General features: G+C 47.6%; 1 protein-coding gene across 2 annotated transcripts in view; it reads left to right on the forward strand.

Moving 5' to 3' along the window:
* Lmtk2 (lemur tyrosine kinase 2) overlaps positions 1-17514 on the forward strand; it is a 74113-nt gene that overhangs the window by 9025 nt on the left and 47574 nt on the right. For both annotated transcript variants that reach the window (XM_020173866.2, XM_074075522.1), the window contains exons 2-3: positions 13941-14065; positions 17186-17330. In XM_020173866.2, the coding sequence (XP_020029455.2) occupies positions 13941-14065; positions 17186-17330 (270 nt within the window). The remainder of the gene's footprint in view (positions 1-13940; positions 14066-17185; positions 17331-17514) is intronic.

Genomic DNA, 17514 nt, shown 5'->3' on the forward strand with positions numbered 1-17514 from the left:
GTATTTTATAACTGTCCTGTATAAACCTGAGAAACCGGGAGGTGGTAGCCTGAAATGTGCCTGCACTGGCACTGAGGATCTGAGTGGCAGTTGACCATGGAGAGGTTCAGTTAGAACAGCTGTGAGCTCCCAACTCCCCTGTGGCAGATGTGCACACCGCAGGCCAGCCCTATCCCGAGAAGCCCTGACTGTTCATTTGTGTACTAACTCATGGGTTTTTTTTTCCCCAGAGTATGATGTTAACACCTTCTTTTAAAAGTTTATTTTTCTGGGCTGGAGGCGAGGCGGGAGAAGTAGAGCACCTGCCTGGCAAACGTTATATCCTAAGTTTAAAGCCCAGTATCAAAAAAGTTTAGTTGTCTGGGTTAATTTCTTTTGGTATAGCTAGGATTTGTGGCCTATTTTATGTTTTTTAGTAGGTACTTTTAAAAAAGCTAGCTATCTTGATTTATTTGCTGCAGGCATATTGATACATACAAAATAGTCTTTGGTGAGTCAAGAAAGTGAACTGTTTATCTCTGCTCCTTTAAGATTGTATAATTGGTTGGATTTGACTAAGAACACCATAGACTCACACACTTCTTTTTTTCTTTTTTAGCAAAATGCGTACCTTGAGTGGGAGAATTTCGATAGAAGCATCTATGATAGTGATGTTTGAAAGAATGGGTTTCTTTTTTTTTTTTTTTTGAGACAGAGTGTCACTATGTAGCCCAGGCTGGCCTGCAACTCAAGATCCTTCTGCCTCAGCCTCCCCAGTGCTGGGATTACAAGTGTGTATCACTATGCCTGGCAAGTAGCTGTTTTATGTTTTTTTTTTAAGTCAAACCACTATAATTCAGTTTTAAAAGCCTTTAACTTCTTCCTTCAATGCTTCCTTCAATGCTTCCTTCATGCTCAGATTCCATCCAAAAATGTCTTCTGTTTTTTGCTGTACTGAAGAGGAGACTTGGGTTTGACTGAAACCTTTCATTTCAGTAAGTGCGTCTCTGAGACATCTTGAACTTAGAAAATAAAGGATCGTGGGTTTGTACTCCTTTCACACGTTTAAAATACCTACTTTAACCAACCAATATTTGTAACATTTTGTGACTGCAGGCTGGTCACCTCTCAGATGCACTCCTAAAGCTGGTTATGATGGGTGAGCACCTGTAGACTCATCCACTCAGGAGGCTGAGCCTGGAGGACCACTGAGCCCAGGAGTTTGAGACCAGCCTGGGCAACACAGCGAAACCCCATCTCAAAAAAAAAAGCCACTAACTTAAGCTTAAAGTACTTTACACATCACAGGTTCTTTACAATGCTCAGTAAATGGAACCTGTGGTCCTTTGGGCTCGCCTTTGTCCAGTGGTTCTCTTTAGGTTGCAAGCTTTCTTTCCAGGGATGCAGCCTGTTGAGCCCTGAGTGCCTTTACCTCAGACTGTTATTAACATGCAGCACCTGGGTGCTCATTGCTGGTAAGCACTGAAAAATAACAAACTTACCAAAATAGTCCTGGGAACACTGCTGCAGCCTGCCATCCAGAATTCTGTGATTTAACTGAGTTTTCTCTAAGAAAGATAAAGTTAACTTTAATAAAATGATCTGATCGCCAGTATTAACCAGATAGCCACTTGGTAGGCTCAGTAAATTTTGGAATTAGAAATTGTTGCCTATAGAATTTTAGAGCTGAGATGTCAGCTTACAGATGGAGGAGGAACTGAGGGCCAGAGAAGGGAGGTTGCAGATCCAGTCCTACACGATGATTTAGTGGCAAACGTAACTCTGCACGAGCACCTCGACATCCAGTGCACCCTGTACACCAGGGCAATTGCCCAGGCTCTAAGGAGCACAGCCTAACTCCACTCACACTCCTCTGGGCTTTGATTTCCAGTTACTACCTGTGGCTACCAAAGTGAAGTCTGAAACTGTCAGAATAGACTAATAGACTCTTGAAGAACAAAAGCAAAGTTCATATTGAAAATCAGGACACTGCAACGCTAACTTCTTGAGTTAGATCCAAAGTCACACTCTCTTTTTATTAATTATGAAAAGATCAGCTCTTTCTTTTCCCTCCATGAAATAAAATTGCACCATTTAATCAAGAGTGATAAGAATACTTCTGACTTTTAAGAAAGATAGTCAGTTTGTAAATGTTCGTTTGTAAACATGGAAAATCCTTTAAGCATATCAACTGATTTGCTCTCTGGGCTTCATGAAGCTGCTGACTGCTGTGGATCCCAAGAATAGCATGGCAGGTGTTTTCATTTCCCTCCCAGGTGTGCAGGATGGTATCAAAACATGTCCCCTGCTTTCACTTAGCCCCTGCTCTGTGCTTCTCCATCTGCACCTTTTGTCCCCTCATCTTCCAGCTCTGGCCACCTTCTGGGTTTTAGTCAGCAGCAGTGGCCCTGCTCCTCACCTCTTGTGTTCCCCTAACCCTTTCTCTTAGCACAGGTGACAGAAAATGCTGTGGTGAAGCTGTGCTTTCTGTCTGGCTTCATCCTTTTTTTTTAATAGCTTTCTTAGTGTAAGATGTCAGGAATAGTTATTTATTTATTTGTTTTCTGTGGAACTGGGGCTTGAACTCAGGGCCTTCACCTTGAGTCATTCCACCAGCCCTATTTTTGTTTTCGAGGGTCTCTTGAACTATTTGCCCTCCTAATCTGGACCTGCTCCAGCTTGGAACCAGTGGCACTCTGCAGCTTTGCGTGATCTGTTGGGGGTCAGAGGCCTCTGTTGTGTTCCTTCCTCTGCCATCTCTCTCTGCCCTCCTTGGAAGCATAGCTAGGATTACAGGCTGCAGGAATAGTTATTTTTTTAATGGAATAACTTTGACGGTTTTTCATCTTCCATGACCCTTGTTTGAGACACGGTCCCCTCTACCTTACATCGTCGGGCATTCCTTTTGCCTCTGCAGTGGCCTCTCTCCTGGGCAGCTCTGTCTCCTTGGTTCTTCTTACCCTTTCTCCCTGTTCTTCTGTCTTTCATGAGTTAACAACACTTGTCAAATAATGTACATAAGTGGTTTAAAAAGTTAGTTTTCCAGGGAGTTAGTGAACAGTGAAGGCATCGAGTCCCTGCCCACAAGTCCTCCTCATCCACGCTGCCTGCTCCCTCGGGCAGCGCCTGCAGCCTGGTCAGCCACGTGGCTCACTGTCATGATTCGCCACTGTTTATTGGCTACTCAGTGTTTTCTTTTCTTGGCAGTACTGGGCTTTGAACTCAATCTTATGCTTGCTAAGCAGGTGCTCTACCACTTGAGCCACGCCAGCTAATGGTTAATTAGATACTGCATTTTTCCTGTGGAATGGGGTCTTGTTCTCACACAGACACGTAATTCTCCCCTTAGCACAGTTATGCAAACTGTCAGGTTACCTCTCTGTACCTTATTTATACTTTTATAAAAAGACTGTTAATCTTCCCAGCTGACCCTTCAGTATGGGATGATGCAGTTTCCATGAGTCCCCTCTTTCTCTTGCCTGACCCTTCGCTGCCACACTCCCTGAGCTCAGCCCTTGCTCGTAGGGTGTCAGCTGGGCTGTCCTGCAGCTTCTGGACCTGCTCCAGCTTGGAATGGTGGCGCTCTAGCAGCCTTGCATGTTGTGTTGGAGGTCAGGGGCTTCTGTCGTGTTCCTTTCTGTGCCATCTCTCTTCACCGTCCTTGGAAGCACAGACTTTCACTCTCGCTTCGGAAAAGCTGTCAAGCTTTGCCTCGTAGCACTCTCCATTTGCCCTGCTAATTGTCATGGTCACAATCTGGCCTCCGTCTCCAGAGCCCAAGCCGTGGTCTGTAAGAGTCGCACAGGTACACTGCGGGGAGTGTTACTTCCTCTTCCTTCCCTTTGCTCTTTCCCTCCAGAGCTTCTCTGTGGGATTTCTTGGAATGAGCCTCCTGCTTTACTCCTGATCTTTTTGTCTCTGTTCTGCTGTGTGAAATCATTCTTCTTCTACTGCATTTAAGTCCCAGGACCTTCCTCCTCCTCCTTTTTAATTTTTTTGTTTTGTTTTGAGACATGGTCTCTATGTTGCCTAGTTGGTCTCCTGGGCTCAAATGATCCTCCTGCCTGAATCTCCCACTCGAGAGGCTGGGACTACAGGCATGTACACCATGCCTGGCTCCCCTACTTTTTCTTCGGTGGTGCTGGGGGTTGAACTCAGGGCCTTGTGCTTGCTAGGCAAGTACTCTGTCACTTGTGCCATAGCCCCATCCCTTTTTGCTCTGGTTGTTTTGAGAGAAGGTCTCTCTTTATGCCCAGGCTGGCCTGGACTGCATTCCTTCTGCTCTGCCTCCCAAGTAGCTAGGATTACAAGCTTGAACTACTGTGCCTGGCTTCCCCTACTTTTTAAATAGTGTCTTCCTTCTGTTTATCTCCTCTTAATTCTGAACATATTAACTATAATTTTATTTTTTACCCCCTACCCCTTGCAATGTGTTTTTCCTTCAAGTTCCTTTTTGTCTGTTTACGTTGGTTGCTAAGAGGATTTCTGAACTGTCAGGTGATCCTTGAAAGATCAAGGGATTAAAAGGCCCACTGAGGTTTCCTCCTTTTCCACCTCACATCCTCTCGCTGCCGGCTCCGCCTCTGCCCTGTCAGGGAGTGGTCAGGGCTGCACTTAGCCTCAGCACATAGTGGCTGTGACCTTGGGTAAGGTGCTCTGCTTCTCCGTTGCTCAGCTACTTCGTTTTAAAATGGGTACCTGTGTCCAGGGTGGCAGTGTCTCATGGCCCCTGGGCCAAATTGCCCATTGTTCCTGGTGAGCTATTGTCATAGCAGCATTCGAATCACATTTCCCCATCCCCTGCCTTCCTCTTCCCACAGTGCTTCTCACCAGCGGAAGTACGATATATTCATTTGCCTATGTTGTGTGTGAGGACCCAGCAAGGTCTTGGTGTTTTTCCACGTTTGTGCTCAAAGGCCCTGTTGCAGTGGCTGTTCTGTGAAAGCCGCTCAGCAGGTGGTTGTGAGTGAATGGATGAACTGCTGGGTTTCCCGTGAGGCTGGCTGAGTTCCGCTGTTGCAGTAGGAGGCCCTCCTGCCTGTGGATATTTTCTTGTGGACTGGACAGCTGAGGACCTACAAACTCTTTGTTATGGTGGGGAACATAGTCTTTGGGCTCGTTGGGCAGTGGGAGTATTGGGTATAGGAAGCCCTATTGATTGTGTAGATGCCTGTCCTTGTAGTGCCATAGACACCTGTCCTGGTTAGCGATTTGGGCTGTGCTTGACTTAGTTATGAGGCAGAACTTAAAAAATAAAGTTTTGTTGTGGAGACTTAGAGGAGTGTAATGAGTCTCTACTTGTTCTTCCTCAGTCCCATTATCCCCTGTGGCCACACCACCTGCTGCTGCTGCCTCCAGTGGCCGACCACTTTCTCCCCATAGAGAGGGTGCCCAAGGACATGATGCTTGGGACTATGTATCAATCCTAGCAGACCCAAGAAAGCTAAAGGGTTGAGAACAGCTTGTACGAAGGCGTGGTAGGAAGTTTGCAGACGAAGGTCTGTGTGTTGTCTTTGTTACTTAGGATTGCTCTGGAAGCCTCTTCTGCCCTCCTCTGGGTGTGTTGTGTGGATGTGGGACTGGCTGAGTGGTGTGGGTCAGTGCTGCTGTGGAGGACCCACACGCACACATGTCTGCAGATTGCAGTGAACAGCTGTGTGGAAAGAGGCATGGTCTCTCCAGACCCCATGGCTGCCTTAGGCCGGCTGGTGGAGAAGCCCTGGGAAAGTGGCCCTGAGTTTCTACTTCTGGGACAGGTGCTTCCTGTTCCCAAGCTGGCTTCAGGGACTCTAGGAGGATCCTGACTCAAGGCTCCTGCAGACACTTACTCCTGTGGCTTACTCCACAGTTCCATGATGCCATCAGCTCAAATAAGATTCTAGCTCACAAATCCCCATACCAGCATTCCCTGCGGTGGGGCACAGTAGTCTGACAGAAGCTGTCCAGGCCTGACAATTTCTTGGCCAAACTGTGCCGCCATACACCATCTCTTCTGTGTAGTCCTCACCCTAGTTAGTGTTTTAACGGGGAGTGAATTGACCCTTTGATAACAGATTTTATTGGAATAGGCTGAGAGAAACCAGCAGTTCCCTATAAAATGATGTCATTCACAGGTATTCAGTCAGTGCTGAATTATGTAACGTTTCTGTAAGTGTGAGAGAGCGGCTGGGCTGGCTGACCTTGACAGCCAGTGGCCAACAAGAGGCAGCCCCCCAGCTTCCTTGCTGCTGGTCTTTGATCCCTGACCTGGGTGCAGAGGGGTGCTTTCAAGCGCTTTCTGGGCTCTGCGTCCTTTCCAGTATTACAGTGCATTTGGGGGGGAGTGTGTAGCAGTTAATGGATTGTCACATGCAGAGCAAGAAGAGCAGTGACCTGGGTCCAGTGTGCAGAAAGCCTTTATCGGTTGTTGCGTGGTCTTCGCTGATTGTCCACACGGGAGTTCCCCTGTAGTCCGATGGCCTCCCTTTGTCAAGCCTGTGGGATGCAAAGCATGCAAGATGGCTTTCTTGGTCCTAAGCAGCTTTAAAACTGCTTTTCTTTTTTAGACAGGATCTTTCCCTGTGTAGACGAGGCTGGTCTTGAACTCATAATCCTCCTGCTTCTGTTCCCTGTGTGCTGGGATTATAGGTGTGCACCACTACACCCCTCGCTCACTGTAAAAAGTAAGAAAAATAGAAACTGTGTATTTTAGAGGTGGGCTTTGTGTCAGGACCAGCTTTGGAGGTTTGCTGGTTCTCGGCTTTCCTTGGTTCTATGGAAATTCCTTTTTCTGGCCAGCCCAGTCTCCCTAGTTTTAATTCTCAAGTAGGCACATAGTTTTCCCATATGAATTACCCAAGGTGAGAGCAAAAACAGGAAATAGAAGAAGAGTTATATAAAGTCTCTGGTAAGAGCTTTACACTCACTTCACAGGTGCATTACTAGTCTGGTAGCTCTTTTTCATTCCTTAACTAAACCTGCATCCTGGAAAAACAGGAAGGTGACATCGGGATGCATCCCGTACTAGTGGTCTGGTGTTCCTAAACTAATAAGTCTCCAGTGTTAAGGGCTGAGTTGTGCATCCCCCTCCGGTCATAACTGAGACTGTACTTGGAGGTGGGGCCTTTCCAGTGGTAAACAAATGCAGATGAGGTCACAAGGGTGGGCTCCAGTCCAGTCTCAGTAAGGGTCCATTTGTACCAAGCAGCAGCAGGAATGTGCACACAGAAAAGACCCCAGAAGGCACAGTCAGAGCTGGCAAGGAGCGAGGCCTTAGGAGAAACCAACCTGTAGGTGCCTTCATCTTGGACTTCACAGTAACCATCAGTTCTTGAAGGTCCAGGCCGTGGCGTTTTGTTTCGGCAGCTCTCGCACACTCATGCACAGTGCTCATACTGAAGCAGAGTCACGTTGCAGGTGTGTCCATCAGGACTCCTCCTTTCTTTTGTCTTCTTAACCGGATGTCACAGTGGAGGTCCAAGAGCCATGGCTAAGCAGCAAAGAGCTCCCTGTGGACTGACTGGGTTTCTTGTGGGCCCAGCCTCACTGGGGCTCTATTTGGGAAGTGGGTGCTTTGCCAGCTTCGGTGCAGTGTGTACGTAGATGAACTCCGTTATAGAGGGAGAACAGAGGAGGGGGAAGCCCCATTTAAAAGAAAACGATTGCTGAACAGAAATTGGAAAATGAGTAGATACTGTTTGTGGACGTCTGGAGACCTGAGGAAGAAGTGATTACTACCCGGTACAGCACAGTCAATGGGAAAGCCTTGCAAGTCAGAGCGCGCGATTATGGAAGGACCTCTGCCTTTGTCTTCTCATGGGTTAGCCCTGAGAACATGTATTCAGGAGCTAATAGAGCATTGGGGATTGGTCTCTCTTCCTTTTCTTGTTCATTTCCCTTAATTTCTGTCTGTCTGTCTGTCTGTCTGTCTGTCTCTCTCTCTCTCTCTCTCTCTCTCGTCCTGGCGTGGGCCCTGGGAAGTTAGTGGTGGGTTTTGCAGGCCTGGTCTTGACACTGTTTAGCTAGAGGGAAAAGATGTAGGTGTTCAGGATTCAGACTGGTCGATTCTGTGATTGGGAACTGCAGAGAATGGGGAGCATAGGCAGGCAGTCTGACGGGGGGCGCAGGTTGCCCTTATGGGCAAGGATGACTTAGTTATTGGAGTGTCGGGGGAAGTGCTGGGGGTAGAGTTTCCTGGTGGGGGAGAATGTAAGACTGAAGTGACAGATTGATCAGGAAGGGCTGGGGGAGGTCACTGAAGGGAGGAGCGACAAAGTCCAGGTTGCAGAGCTAACTGAACCAGAAGATTCAGGATAGCTTCGCTGCAGCTTCAGAAGGAACCAGTCCTGCTGACATCTCACCTTGGGCTGTGACCTCCCGAGCTGTGAGGTATGTCTTGTGTTTAAGCAGTCTCATTTTCATGCTTCATGCAGCCCTAGCCGACTCACAATACTAAGAGTAGGCAAAAATATAGATTGGAAATTGTTACATTTGGAGTTTTTTCTACTTAAACTTTTTATTTAAAGGATGGGAAAGAATGCTTATTTAATAAACGTAAAACTTCAAACACATACAAGACTTAACGGATACAGTGAATTCCTGCACACCTTTCACCCTGCCTGAACTCCTGTCTGCCTCCTCTTGCTGCCCTTCAGCTACTCTGAAACAAATTTCAGACTTTGTCAGATGGGTCACTGTTTCTGAAAAGTCAGGACTAAGTTTAAGCATAGGCTTATGACCATTCCAAGGAGAGACGAAGTGTACTTCCTGACCGAGGCCAGTTATTCGATAGGATTTCCACTTCCTCAGCTGTGGTAATTTTTCATAGCTGGAGCACGGTTTGGATCTGTCCATCCAGTGAATTGTTGGCGTGTCTGCCCCATCCTCCCCTTAAATCCACCACATTTTTCTTGCCAGGGCTTTTTCATAGCTGGTGCTTTGCTGACTGCATCCTGGGGGATAGTGGACCTGGCCCGCTGTGCTGTTTGCGGTACGTTAAGTACTGGATCACTTGCTTGGATCCAGGTTTGTTTGCTTGGGGTTGTGCTGTTTCACAGGTGATCGTTTTTCCATCTTCTTTCTGTGTTATGAGCCATTGATAACAAATTTCACATCGTGAAATAATATTCTTTTGGTGTTTTCTTAAGCAATTACTTAAAAACGTAGTCTTAGCCATTCTTAGCTTGCAACCATAGAAAACCCAAACTGGGCCAGATTTCCGTACTCTGGGCCATGGTTTCCTGGTGCCTGTTCTAAGGTCTCCATCCTGCAGTTGGATGTGGTTTGTCTGCAAGGGTTTGTGTGTGGAGGCTTAGTCACTAGTGTGGGAGTGTGAGAGTGGGGACCCTCATAAGGTGGGTTCTAGTGGGAAGTTCTTGGCGCTGGGAGCTCTGGCCAAGAAGGGAGTGGTCCCAGGCTTGCTGAGTGAGTTATCTTGGGGAGCAAGTTCTTATAAAAGCCAACCCTGACTCCCCCCATGGTTTCCTGTCTTGTCGTGCTGTGCCTTATGTGTTACCACATGGTGCCATCGGTCATGTGCCCTTCAGCAGAGGCTGCCTGATTTTGGACTTTCAGCCTCCAAAATCTGACCCAAATAAAACCCCTTTTCTTCACACATTATCCAGACTCAGATGTTTTGTTATAGCAGTGGAGAACAGACTCATGGTGTACCTAAGAGGGAGGGAAACTGTGTAAACCATGCGGTACCAAAGTACACAGCAGCTGTAGATCGTTTTCGAAAGTCCTCCTGTCTCCAGTTGTGTCTACACAGCTCTGTTTCCTGAGGCTGGGGCCTTTAAATAAGGTCACTGTAAAAGAAACCTGGGCTCTTAGAAAATGATTGAAGCAGAAACCCTACAAGGTGAGCAAGAAAATTGCAGCAGCCCATCTGCTGGGATCCTAGCAGGATCCTAGCAGGGCTAGGGACAAACTTTGCAGAGGCCCTGCTGGCCCAGGGTAGGGTAGTGTGCACACACCACTGGAGCGAAACACAACGGAAATTGAGACCCACTCACTTCTAATGATGCCTCCAAAAAATGGTGACTGGCAGAGAAGGCTAGTGAGCCAACCCAGGTTCTTAACCAGCTGGTGAAGACAGACCTAAGTGTCTGCCCTCAGTTTCCCCTGTGACCGGAGCTGGTTTACCAACTAGTAACCGTGAGAGGCTTTTTCTTCATAAAAGTACATTAGGTCAGCGCTGAAGGAGGACGTGAGTATCAGCAGCCTGTGGCCCCTGGTGCATCATTTCTTTTTGCCTGTGGACCTTTAAAGATTTTTATTCAGTCCCCAGTGGACTCAGGCAAGTGTCTGATGGGAGGTGTTGGGATTTCCCCTGAGGCTCCAGGCACCATGACCAGAGCACTGGACTCCATTTATAATGGCTGAATTAGGTGGTGACCTCCCATGAGTCACTCCTGGGAAACGGCCTGCTCCAAATTACCTGTCTCTGTAACAGGTAATGGTACCACCTCGCAGAGTGCTTGGGGCTCCTGCTTATTAAGTTGAGCACTGGCTAGCTATTAAAATGCTTCGAAAACTGTGAAGTAAAAACTCGGGAACATGCTGCAGGACGCCAGATGTCTTTAAACAGTGTCTTGGGGGCCTGCGCCACGTACCCTGAGCTTCTAATCCTCCCCACAGTGTCTGCATAGATGGTGACGCACCTGTCGCTGGGGATGTTTTGTGTGGAGGGCGATTGCATTGACTGCTCGTGCCTGAGTGCTGGCAGCTGGGCCTGGGAGGGAAACTGGCTGTGGTTTCCTAACAGCCGCCACCCGGAACCTCTTCAGGCTTGGTTTCTGTGTGACTGTGGGATCCTGGGGATTTTAGTTGTGGTTCTGGGTTCTAGAATTTACTTCCTGTCTGTGGTCTGTGCAAACCCGCCTCCCCTCCAGCCTATGGTTTCCTTTCCTCGTTATATGGACGTTTTCCCTCACTGGTACATAGAGTTGGTTTAAAGCACAGTGCTTTGGACTGTCAAAAGAAAACACCAGTAAATTACAGTTGTGAAAGTGGTGATGAAGCAGGATCTGGGAGGTCTGCTCACAGGACTGTTGGGTCTCCAGGTTGAACAGCCCTGAGGGGAACACACGTGGGAGGGAAGCAACCCACTGCAGTCTCCTCTCCAGGAGGTACCCTGGGAGGGGCGGGCAGAGCCGATTTTAACCCGGGTTTTCCCTTCCTGTGCCTATCTGATGATGCCCAGAAGATGGCTTTGTAAGACAGATCATGGTGCTGGCCTTCAGGCAGGCCTGGCCCAACTTTACAGCAAATGTCCAGTGCTCGAAGAGTAAAAAATAGCAACGAAAACCAAAACTGGGTGTAAAAAAGAGAGGAAAAGGTAATTTAATACCATTTTTGTGGAATTTGGAGAAGGGCCCCAGGGTCCAAACTTCCTAAATTAACTGTGCTAGGCTTAGGCTCAAAGTTCAGCAGTTTTTTAAGTGTTCATAGTTAGCCTTGTGGAGGCGGAAGCCGGGTGTCGAGGGCTGGAACATGTTTTCCAAACCTGCTCCGAGAGTCTAGCTGTGCTGCTCTCTCTCAGAGCTCCAGGTGCATCAGTTTCCCCAGGTGTTTTGACAAACAAATGAAATAATGCTGTTTTATTAAATCTCAGCTGCAGTCAATTGTAAGTCACGATGCCACCAGTTAAACCAGCTTGGCTTTAAGTGTGATGCACCTGAGATTCAGAGATGTCAAGATGCGGTGGGAAGTCTGGGTGTGGTGGGGCACACCTGTAATCCCAGCACCGGGGACGCCAAAGCAGGAGGATCACAAGTTTCAGGCCAGCATGGGCTATCCATCACAAAAATGTGATGGATAAATCGCATTTAAAGACAATAAGATGCCGAGCACTTGGTGTGACAGTGCTTTGCTGTACAGTCCTCAGAAGTCATTTAATCTTCTTAATGTGAGTCTGGGGAGCAAGGCAGAGTTACTGACAACAAACGCCCTTGGGGAGGCACCCGGCAGACTGGTGAGAGCACTGCTGGCCCTGTCCTCGGCATCCATGGACGATCTTCTCTCAGCCTTTAGCGTCCCACGTGTGGGGAAGAGCGTTTACATAGGAAATTCTTGCTCTTAGAGGTTGCTTTTTATTCATTTTCCTCCAGAGTAGCTTTGAGAAAACTGCGAGATTTCCCCTTGTGCTCAGTGTGCAGAATCTCCTCTGTTCTAAACGTTTGATTTAGAACTTGAAGTTTCTTGACAGCCCTTCTAACTGTAACGCACGTGCTTAATTAAGCACACATCTTGGGAAAGCCTCTGCCTGCTGGGAGCTGATGGGATGGCAGCATTGCTCTCACAGGTGAACCTTTGGTATTGAAAAAGAAGTTACACCCCCCCACCCCCGTAGTTCATTTTAGGCTTCTGTAACCTTCACCGTGGGTGTTTTATATTCAAGAGTGTCTTCTGTGCACATGGACATTGGGTTTGTTTCCATAGCTTTACTTAAGGAAAAAATGTTGCTGTCATTAATCTGTCTCTCTCTGGCCTTTGTGTAGCAGACTACTGAATTAAGCCATAGACGAAGGTTTTAAGAGCTTGTTAACAAAACAAGCAGTGGAGACATAATAGTCTGCTCTAACAAAGGGAAGGTTTCAGAATTACCCTGGTTGAATTAAGGTGTTTTCTGGAGCTCCAGGTTCTTGATAGACAATAAGGAGTTTAGACGTTTATGCTCTAGGTAGGGCTCGGCCACATAGTGCAGTATCTGTTCAGTATGGTTTTTGTTTTTGGTTTCTTTTTTCATTTCATTTTTAAAGCAGCCCGTTAGAGATGTAAAAGTCTTCTTAGCTAGAGGTCTTTCTGCACTACAGCAGGCCACAGGCTGTGGTGAGTAGACCTCGTCCTGGTAGAAGCTCCTTACCATGCCAGGACAGGAAATAGAAGTGTGGAGTTTCCTGTTGTGCCAGAAAGTGAGAAGTTTTGGAGAAAAAAGAAAAGGACGGGCCTGGCAAAGGGAGCCAGCAGACAACTTGAAAGAGACCCAGTGACCGACGCTGGGACAGGTTGAGCCACAAAATAAACAATGGCAGCGTTTGCCTGTGCCCAAAGAACAAACATCCATGAATCCATAGCTCCATAAATAATGGCATATAATAAAAAAGTGGAGAAGGGACAGATTTCCTTCTAGAGGAGCTCGAAACAACAAACGAGGGAACTAGAAAATCCCCATGCAGGTGAATGTGGAAGGTGCTGTATAAAACCTGCAGGAGTGGGGCTGGGGGGTGGCTCAGTGGTAGAGGGCTTGCCTGCCATGCACAGGGGTCTGGGTTTGATTCCCAGCATCACACACACACAAGGGAAATGTGGCTTTACAGTGGCAAGACCACCTGGGTCATGTGGTCAAAGTTCACCCCAGCAGGAGCGGTCCTTGCCTTTGATGTGACACAAGATCAAGGGCAGGACATTTCATCCTGTGGCATTCTAGATTCTTCCCAAATATCTGTAATCTCATCATTCTGGGAAAACCTCAGGCTGCCTAACTTGAGGGACATGGAGCAAAGTAACTGTCCAGTGCTCCCTGTCAGTCGTTGGATAGCAAGACTGTGAAGCTGTCAGACTGCAGGAGATGGGCGGTGATGGTTAAACGTGACATTGGTGGCCTAGATTGAACCCTGCAAATAGGAAAGGTCTTTAGCAAAATCCAAGTACAAATGCAAGTCGTTAATAATATTGAACCAGTGTGACTGGCCTAATTTTGATAAATATGCCACAGGAATGGAGGAATTGAACATTAGTGGAAGCTGGGTGAAGGGTGTGTGGAAACTTTCTGCAGTGCTTTGCTAGATCTAGAATTCTTTCAAAATACATGGTTCAGAAACCAACCAGCTCCTTCCTGGATTGGCAGTCAGCCTTTCCTCGAGCTGTTAAGTGTTATTTTATTAGCCTTTGGTCCCACGTATGGCTAGAAGAAAACACTGGTTCAGCAGTTACAGCTGATTTTGGAATGGCGTGTCTTTAATACTTCTCTTTCTTTCCAGGGGAGGCGCCTGCTGCAGAAGTCCCCTCGTCATTTGTGGTCCTGTCTGTGTGCAGTTTAATGATCCTAATAGTGTTGATTGCAAACTGCATTTCCTGCTGTAAGGACCCAGAAATTGACTTTAAGGTGAGCACAGATGACGGGACATTTAAAGTCATCTCCGATCCATTTGTCAGGGGCATGGCCATGTGCCCAGTGTCTTGGGAGTGGGGCTCAGCAGAGTTGTTCTGTAAGGTCAGGTGTAATGCTGTCTGCCTGAGTCAGTAGTCAGTATTGTGGGTCATGTCTGTCACGGCCACCCCACCCTCCATCTGCCACTGCAACGCTATGTAAACAGTAGATGCCAGGAAAACTTGAGTTACAAAAATAGGTGCTTTGGATGTGGCCCTACCTGAATGCATGTGTGACAATAAACAACTTGCCTGTGTGAGGCTCGAAGTCCTTTTTAAGTGAGGAATAAGGTGTGATGATTGAACTCACTTGCTCCAGGGCTCGTACGGAACAGCAGGCTGGGTTTTTTCTTTTTGGATGGTATTGGAGTTTGAACTCAGGGCCTCACACTTGCTAGGTAGGCACTCTATCACACCCTCCAGCCTCTGTTTTGGGTTGTTTTTTTTTGTTTTGTTTTGTTTTTGTGATACTGGGATTTGAACTTGGAGCTTCTTACTTGCTAGGCAGGTGTTCTACCACTTGAACCACGCCCCTAGGGTCTCACCTTTTCCCCAGGTTGTCCTGGGCTGTATCCTCTTGTTTTATGCTTCCTGCTGTCACTAGGATGATAGGCATACACCGTCACACAGTTTTTCTTCAGTGAGTTGGGATTTTGTGAACTTTTTGCCCAGGCTGCCCTTGAACTGCAATCCTTCCAATCTCCAACTTCCAAGTAGCTAGGATTACAGGCGTGAGCCACTGCACCTAGCTTGGTTTTGTTTTTTCCAAACTTTTGTAGGTTGACAAGTTTGTGGTTGCTGCTCACTGAGGCACGGGGATCCCCAGTGTTTTGTAGATGAGGGTGAGTATGGAAGCCTCAGGGTTAGCTTGAAATCTTGACTCCCCAAAAGGGAGAAGAGCGCTGGCAACCGTAGAATCCAGGTCCAGGGAGGGAGAACAGGGGTTGGGGTCAGAGCAGCGGATGGCTGGACTCTCCCAGTAAGGTAGCTGGGATCTCCTGCCCTGGAGTTTACCGTGTGCTGTCAGCCTGTGTTAGGTCTCTAAATGCACAGGAGTATGCAGGGGAGAAAAGGAAGGGGTGTGACACAGAAACCGGTTCTTAATGTGGACCCCTTGGCTCTGTTAGGGCAGCCCTGGAGTCTTGAGGGCTGCTGGTTCTCACCAGAACCACCTTCTTGCTGGGTGGGTGGGCCTGACTTCTAGAGCCTTCCTTGTGTTTTGATTGTGTGCTGTCTCTCCACCTGGAGTCTATGGCAGCTCTGAGGACATAGGCGTTGAGCTCTCTTGGGCTCACACTGCATCACGCGCAGAGGCCGAGAACAGGGAAAGGCTGCAGAAGAAGCCTTGCCTGCCTGGCCACAGTCACCAGAAACCAGCTGGCCCTGAGTTGTCATATCTCTGCTGCCACTTCTGTGGTACATGACCATCTTACTGGAGACATAGGAGAATCTGGGTCTCCTGGCGCTGAGTCTTGCTGAGGGACTTTGCACTGACACCTGGCCCTTTTGGGACAGAACTAAAGTCAGATCAGTGTTGCTGATTAGGAAGTCTAGCCTCTTCTTCTGTTTTCGTGACACCTCGTTCTTGCCTTAGATACCTCTCGCTATTTTGAATGTCAGTGTTGAGTGAGGGAGTTTATTGTGGCAGAGCTTCCAGGCTGGGAGGTGTGTTGGCCCTGCTGCCAGGTGACTGCCATGTGGGGCTGTGCTCTTTGGAGTCTGTCTGAGTGAGAGTCCTCACTGACACCTGGGCCTCGGTGGGCTCATTGGACTTAGAGCTCTGTGCTTTCGTCACTGACTGGCCCCAGGGCAGGCATTTTAGACTAGGAGCTGCAGTCTGGTTCACCCACAGAGGCCACTTTGACTTCCGAGTGACCCAGCCGAATGTCCTTATGTCATTATCACTGCACTGCATCGCCTCTGGGGATCATCAGAGGCTCTGCTGGCAGACATGCTGTGTCATGCTGCTGCCCTTACTTCTGCAGTGTGTCGTGGGCAGGGTCCCTTATGAGAGCTCAAGGAAAGTCCGAAGGAAAATCTAGCAGTTTCTTCTGTAGACACACCCTCCCCGGCTGAAGTTATGGCAGGGCATTTTCCTGCTCCCCTTCCAGACAGCAGAGACGTTCTGCAGTGCATTCAGGAGCACATGACACAGAAAACATAAATGTCAGAAATCGGCCGATAGAATTTTAGTTTTTTCCTTGTATTGGGAGGTAGGAGCAAAGCACGATGAAAGGAATGGTATCGGCAGACGACCCAAGCCTTGTGCACAGCAGCTGTTATAGGGCCCGGCAGGGCATGTGTGGTAGCTATCTGAATGAAGGAGAGGCCTGACGGTCTGTGTCCATGTTAAATTAACTACACCCCAGAGACACCCAGCTCGACTCACAGAGTGAGGACAGGATGGGTCAGGATAGCATTCCTCCCAACAGTCATTAGGACTCAAGTGTGGGACATTTGCCTAGCAAGCGCAATGCCCTAAGTTTGAGCCCAGTGCTGCCAAAAAAAGTGACAAGCAAAAAAACCAAAGGTCTTTTCTGAGTTTAACTGTTTGTATTCTGCTAGAGAACATTTTGAAATTAGAAATACATAGATGATTAAAAATGAGATTAATTTTTGACTCAATATGCAGAGATTTGTGAAGCAAATACTAACTGGAAGAGAATTTCTTATGCTCTGTAACAGTAAATAAAAGTAAACTTTTGTGCCTAGAAGACCATTTCCATGTTAAGTTCCTTGGTTTGAGAAAATTTTGCATTTAGTTTAAAGCTGTCAGCTTTTAAAGTTACATATAATATGTGTAATTCATTTTCAAAACTTATTTATTCTGCTCTTTGGAGTTAGGACAATTACTTATGCTTTTCACTTTAAACACTCATGAATGGGGGTGGAGGAAGTTTAAAGCAGTTTGTTCCAAATAAGCAAGTCAATGTTTGTATCCCAAATGTTAGCTACTGGAGGGTGGATCGATCAAAGCGTGCCATGTGCACATGTTGAAATACCACAGTGAAGCCCCTTTGCACAATCAGTACATTGTTAGGGATATTCTCACTACTGCTGTTGCCTTTGATTTTAGGAATTTGAAGATAACTTTGATGATGAGATTGACTTCACACCACCAGCAGAGGACACGCCCTCCGTCCAGTCCCCCGCAGAGGTCTTCACGCTGTCAGTGCCAGGCATCTCACTCCCAGCCCCAGCACAGCTCCAGCCTTCTGTGGGTAAGACCTACATCTGTGGTTTTTGTGGTCCTGGAGGTTTAACCCAGTGATGCCAGGCAAATGCTCTGCCACTTGAACCACTCCCCACCCAGCCCGAGACCTCATGTCCTAATGTCAGAGACAGGGTCTTGCTCTGCAGCACAACTGGCCTCAAACTCAAGATCATCCTTCCTCTGCCTTGTGC

This window comes from Castor canadensis, chromosome 6, assembly GCF_047511655.1.
Source record: "Castor canadensis chromosome 6, mCasCan1.hap1v2, whole genome shotgun sequence".
Taxonomy (NCBI): Eukaryota; Metazoa; Chordata; class Mammalia; order Rodentia; family Castoridae; genus Castor; species Castor canadensis.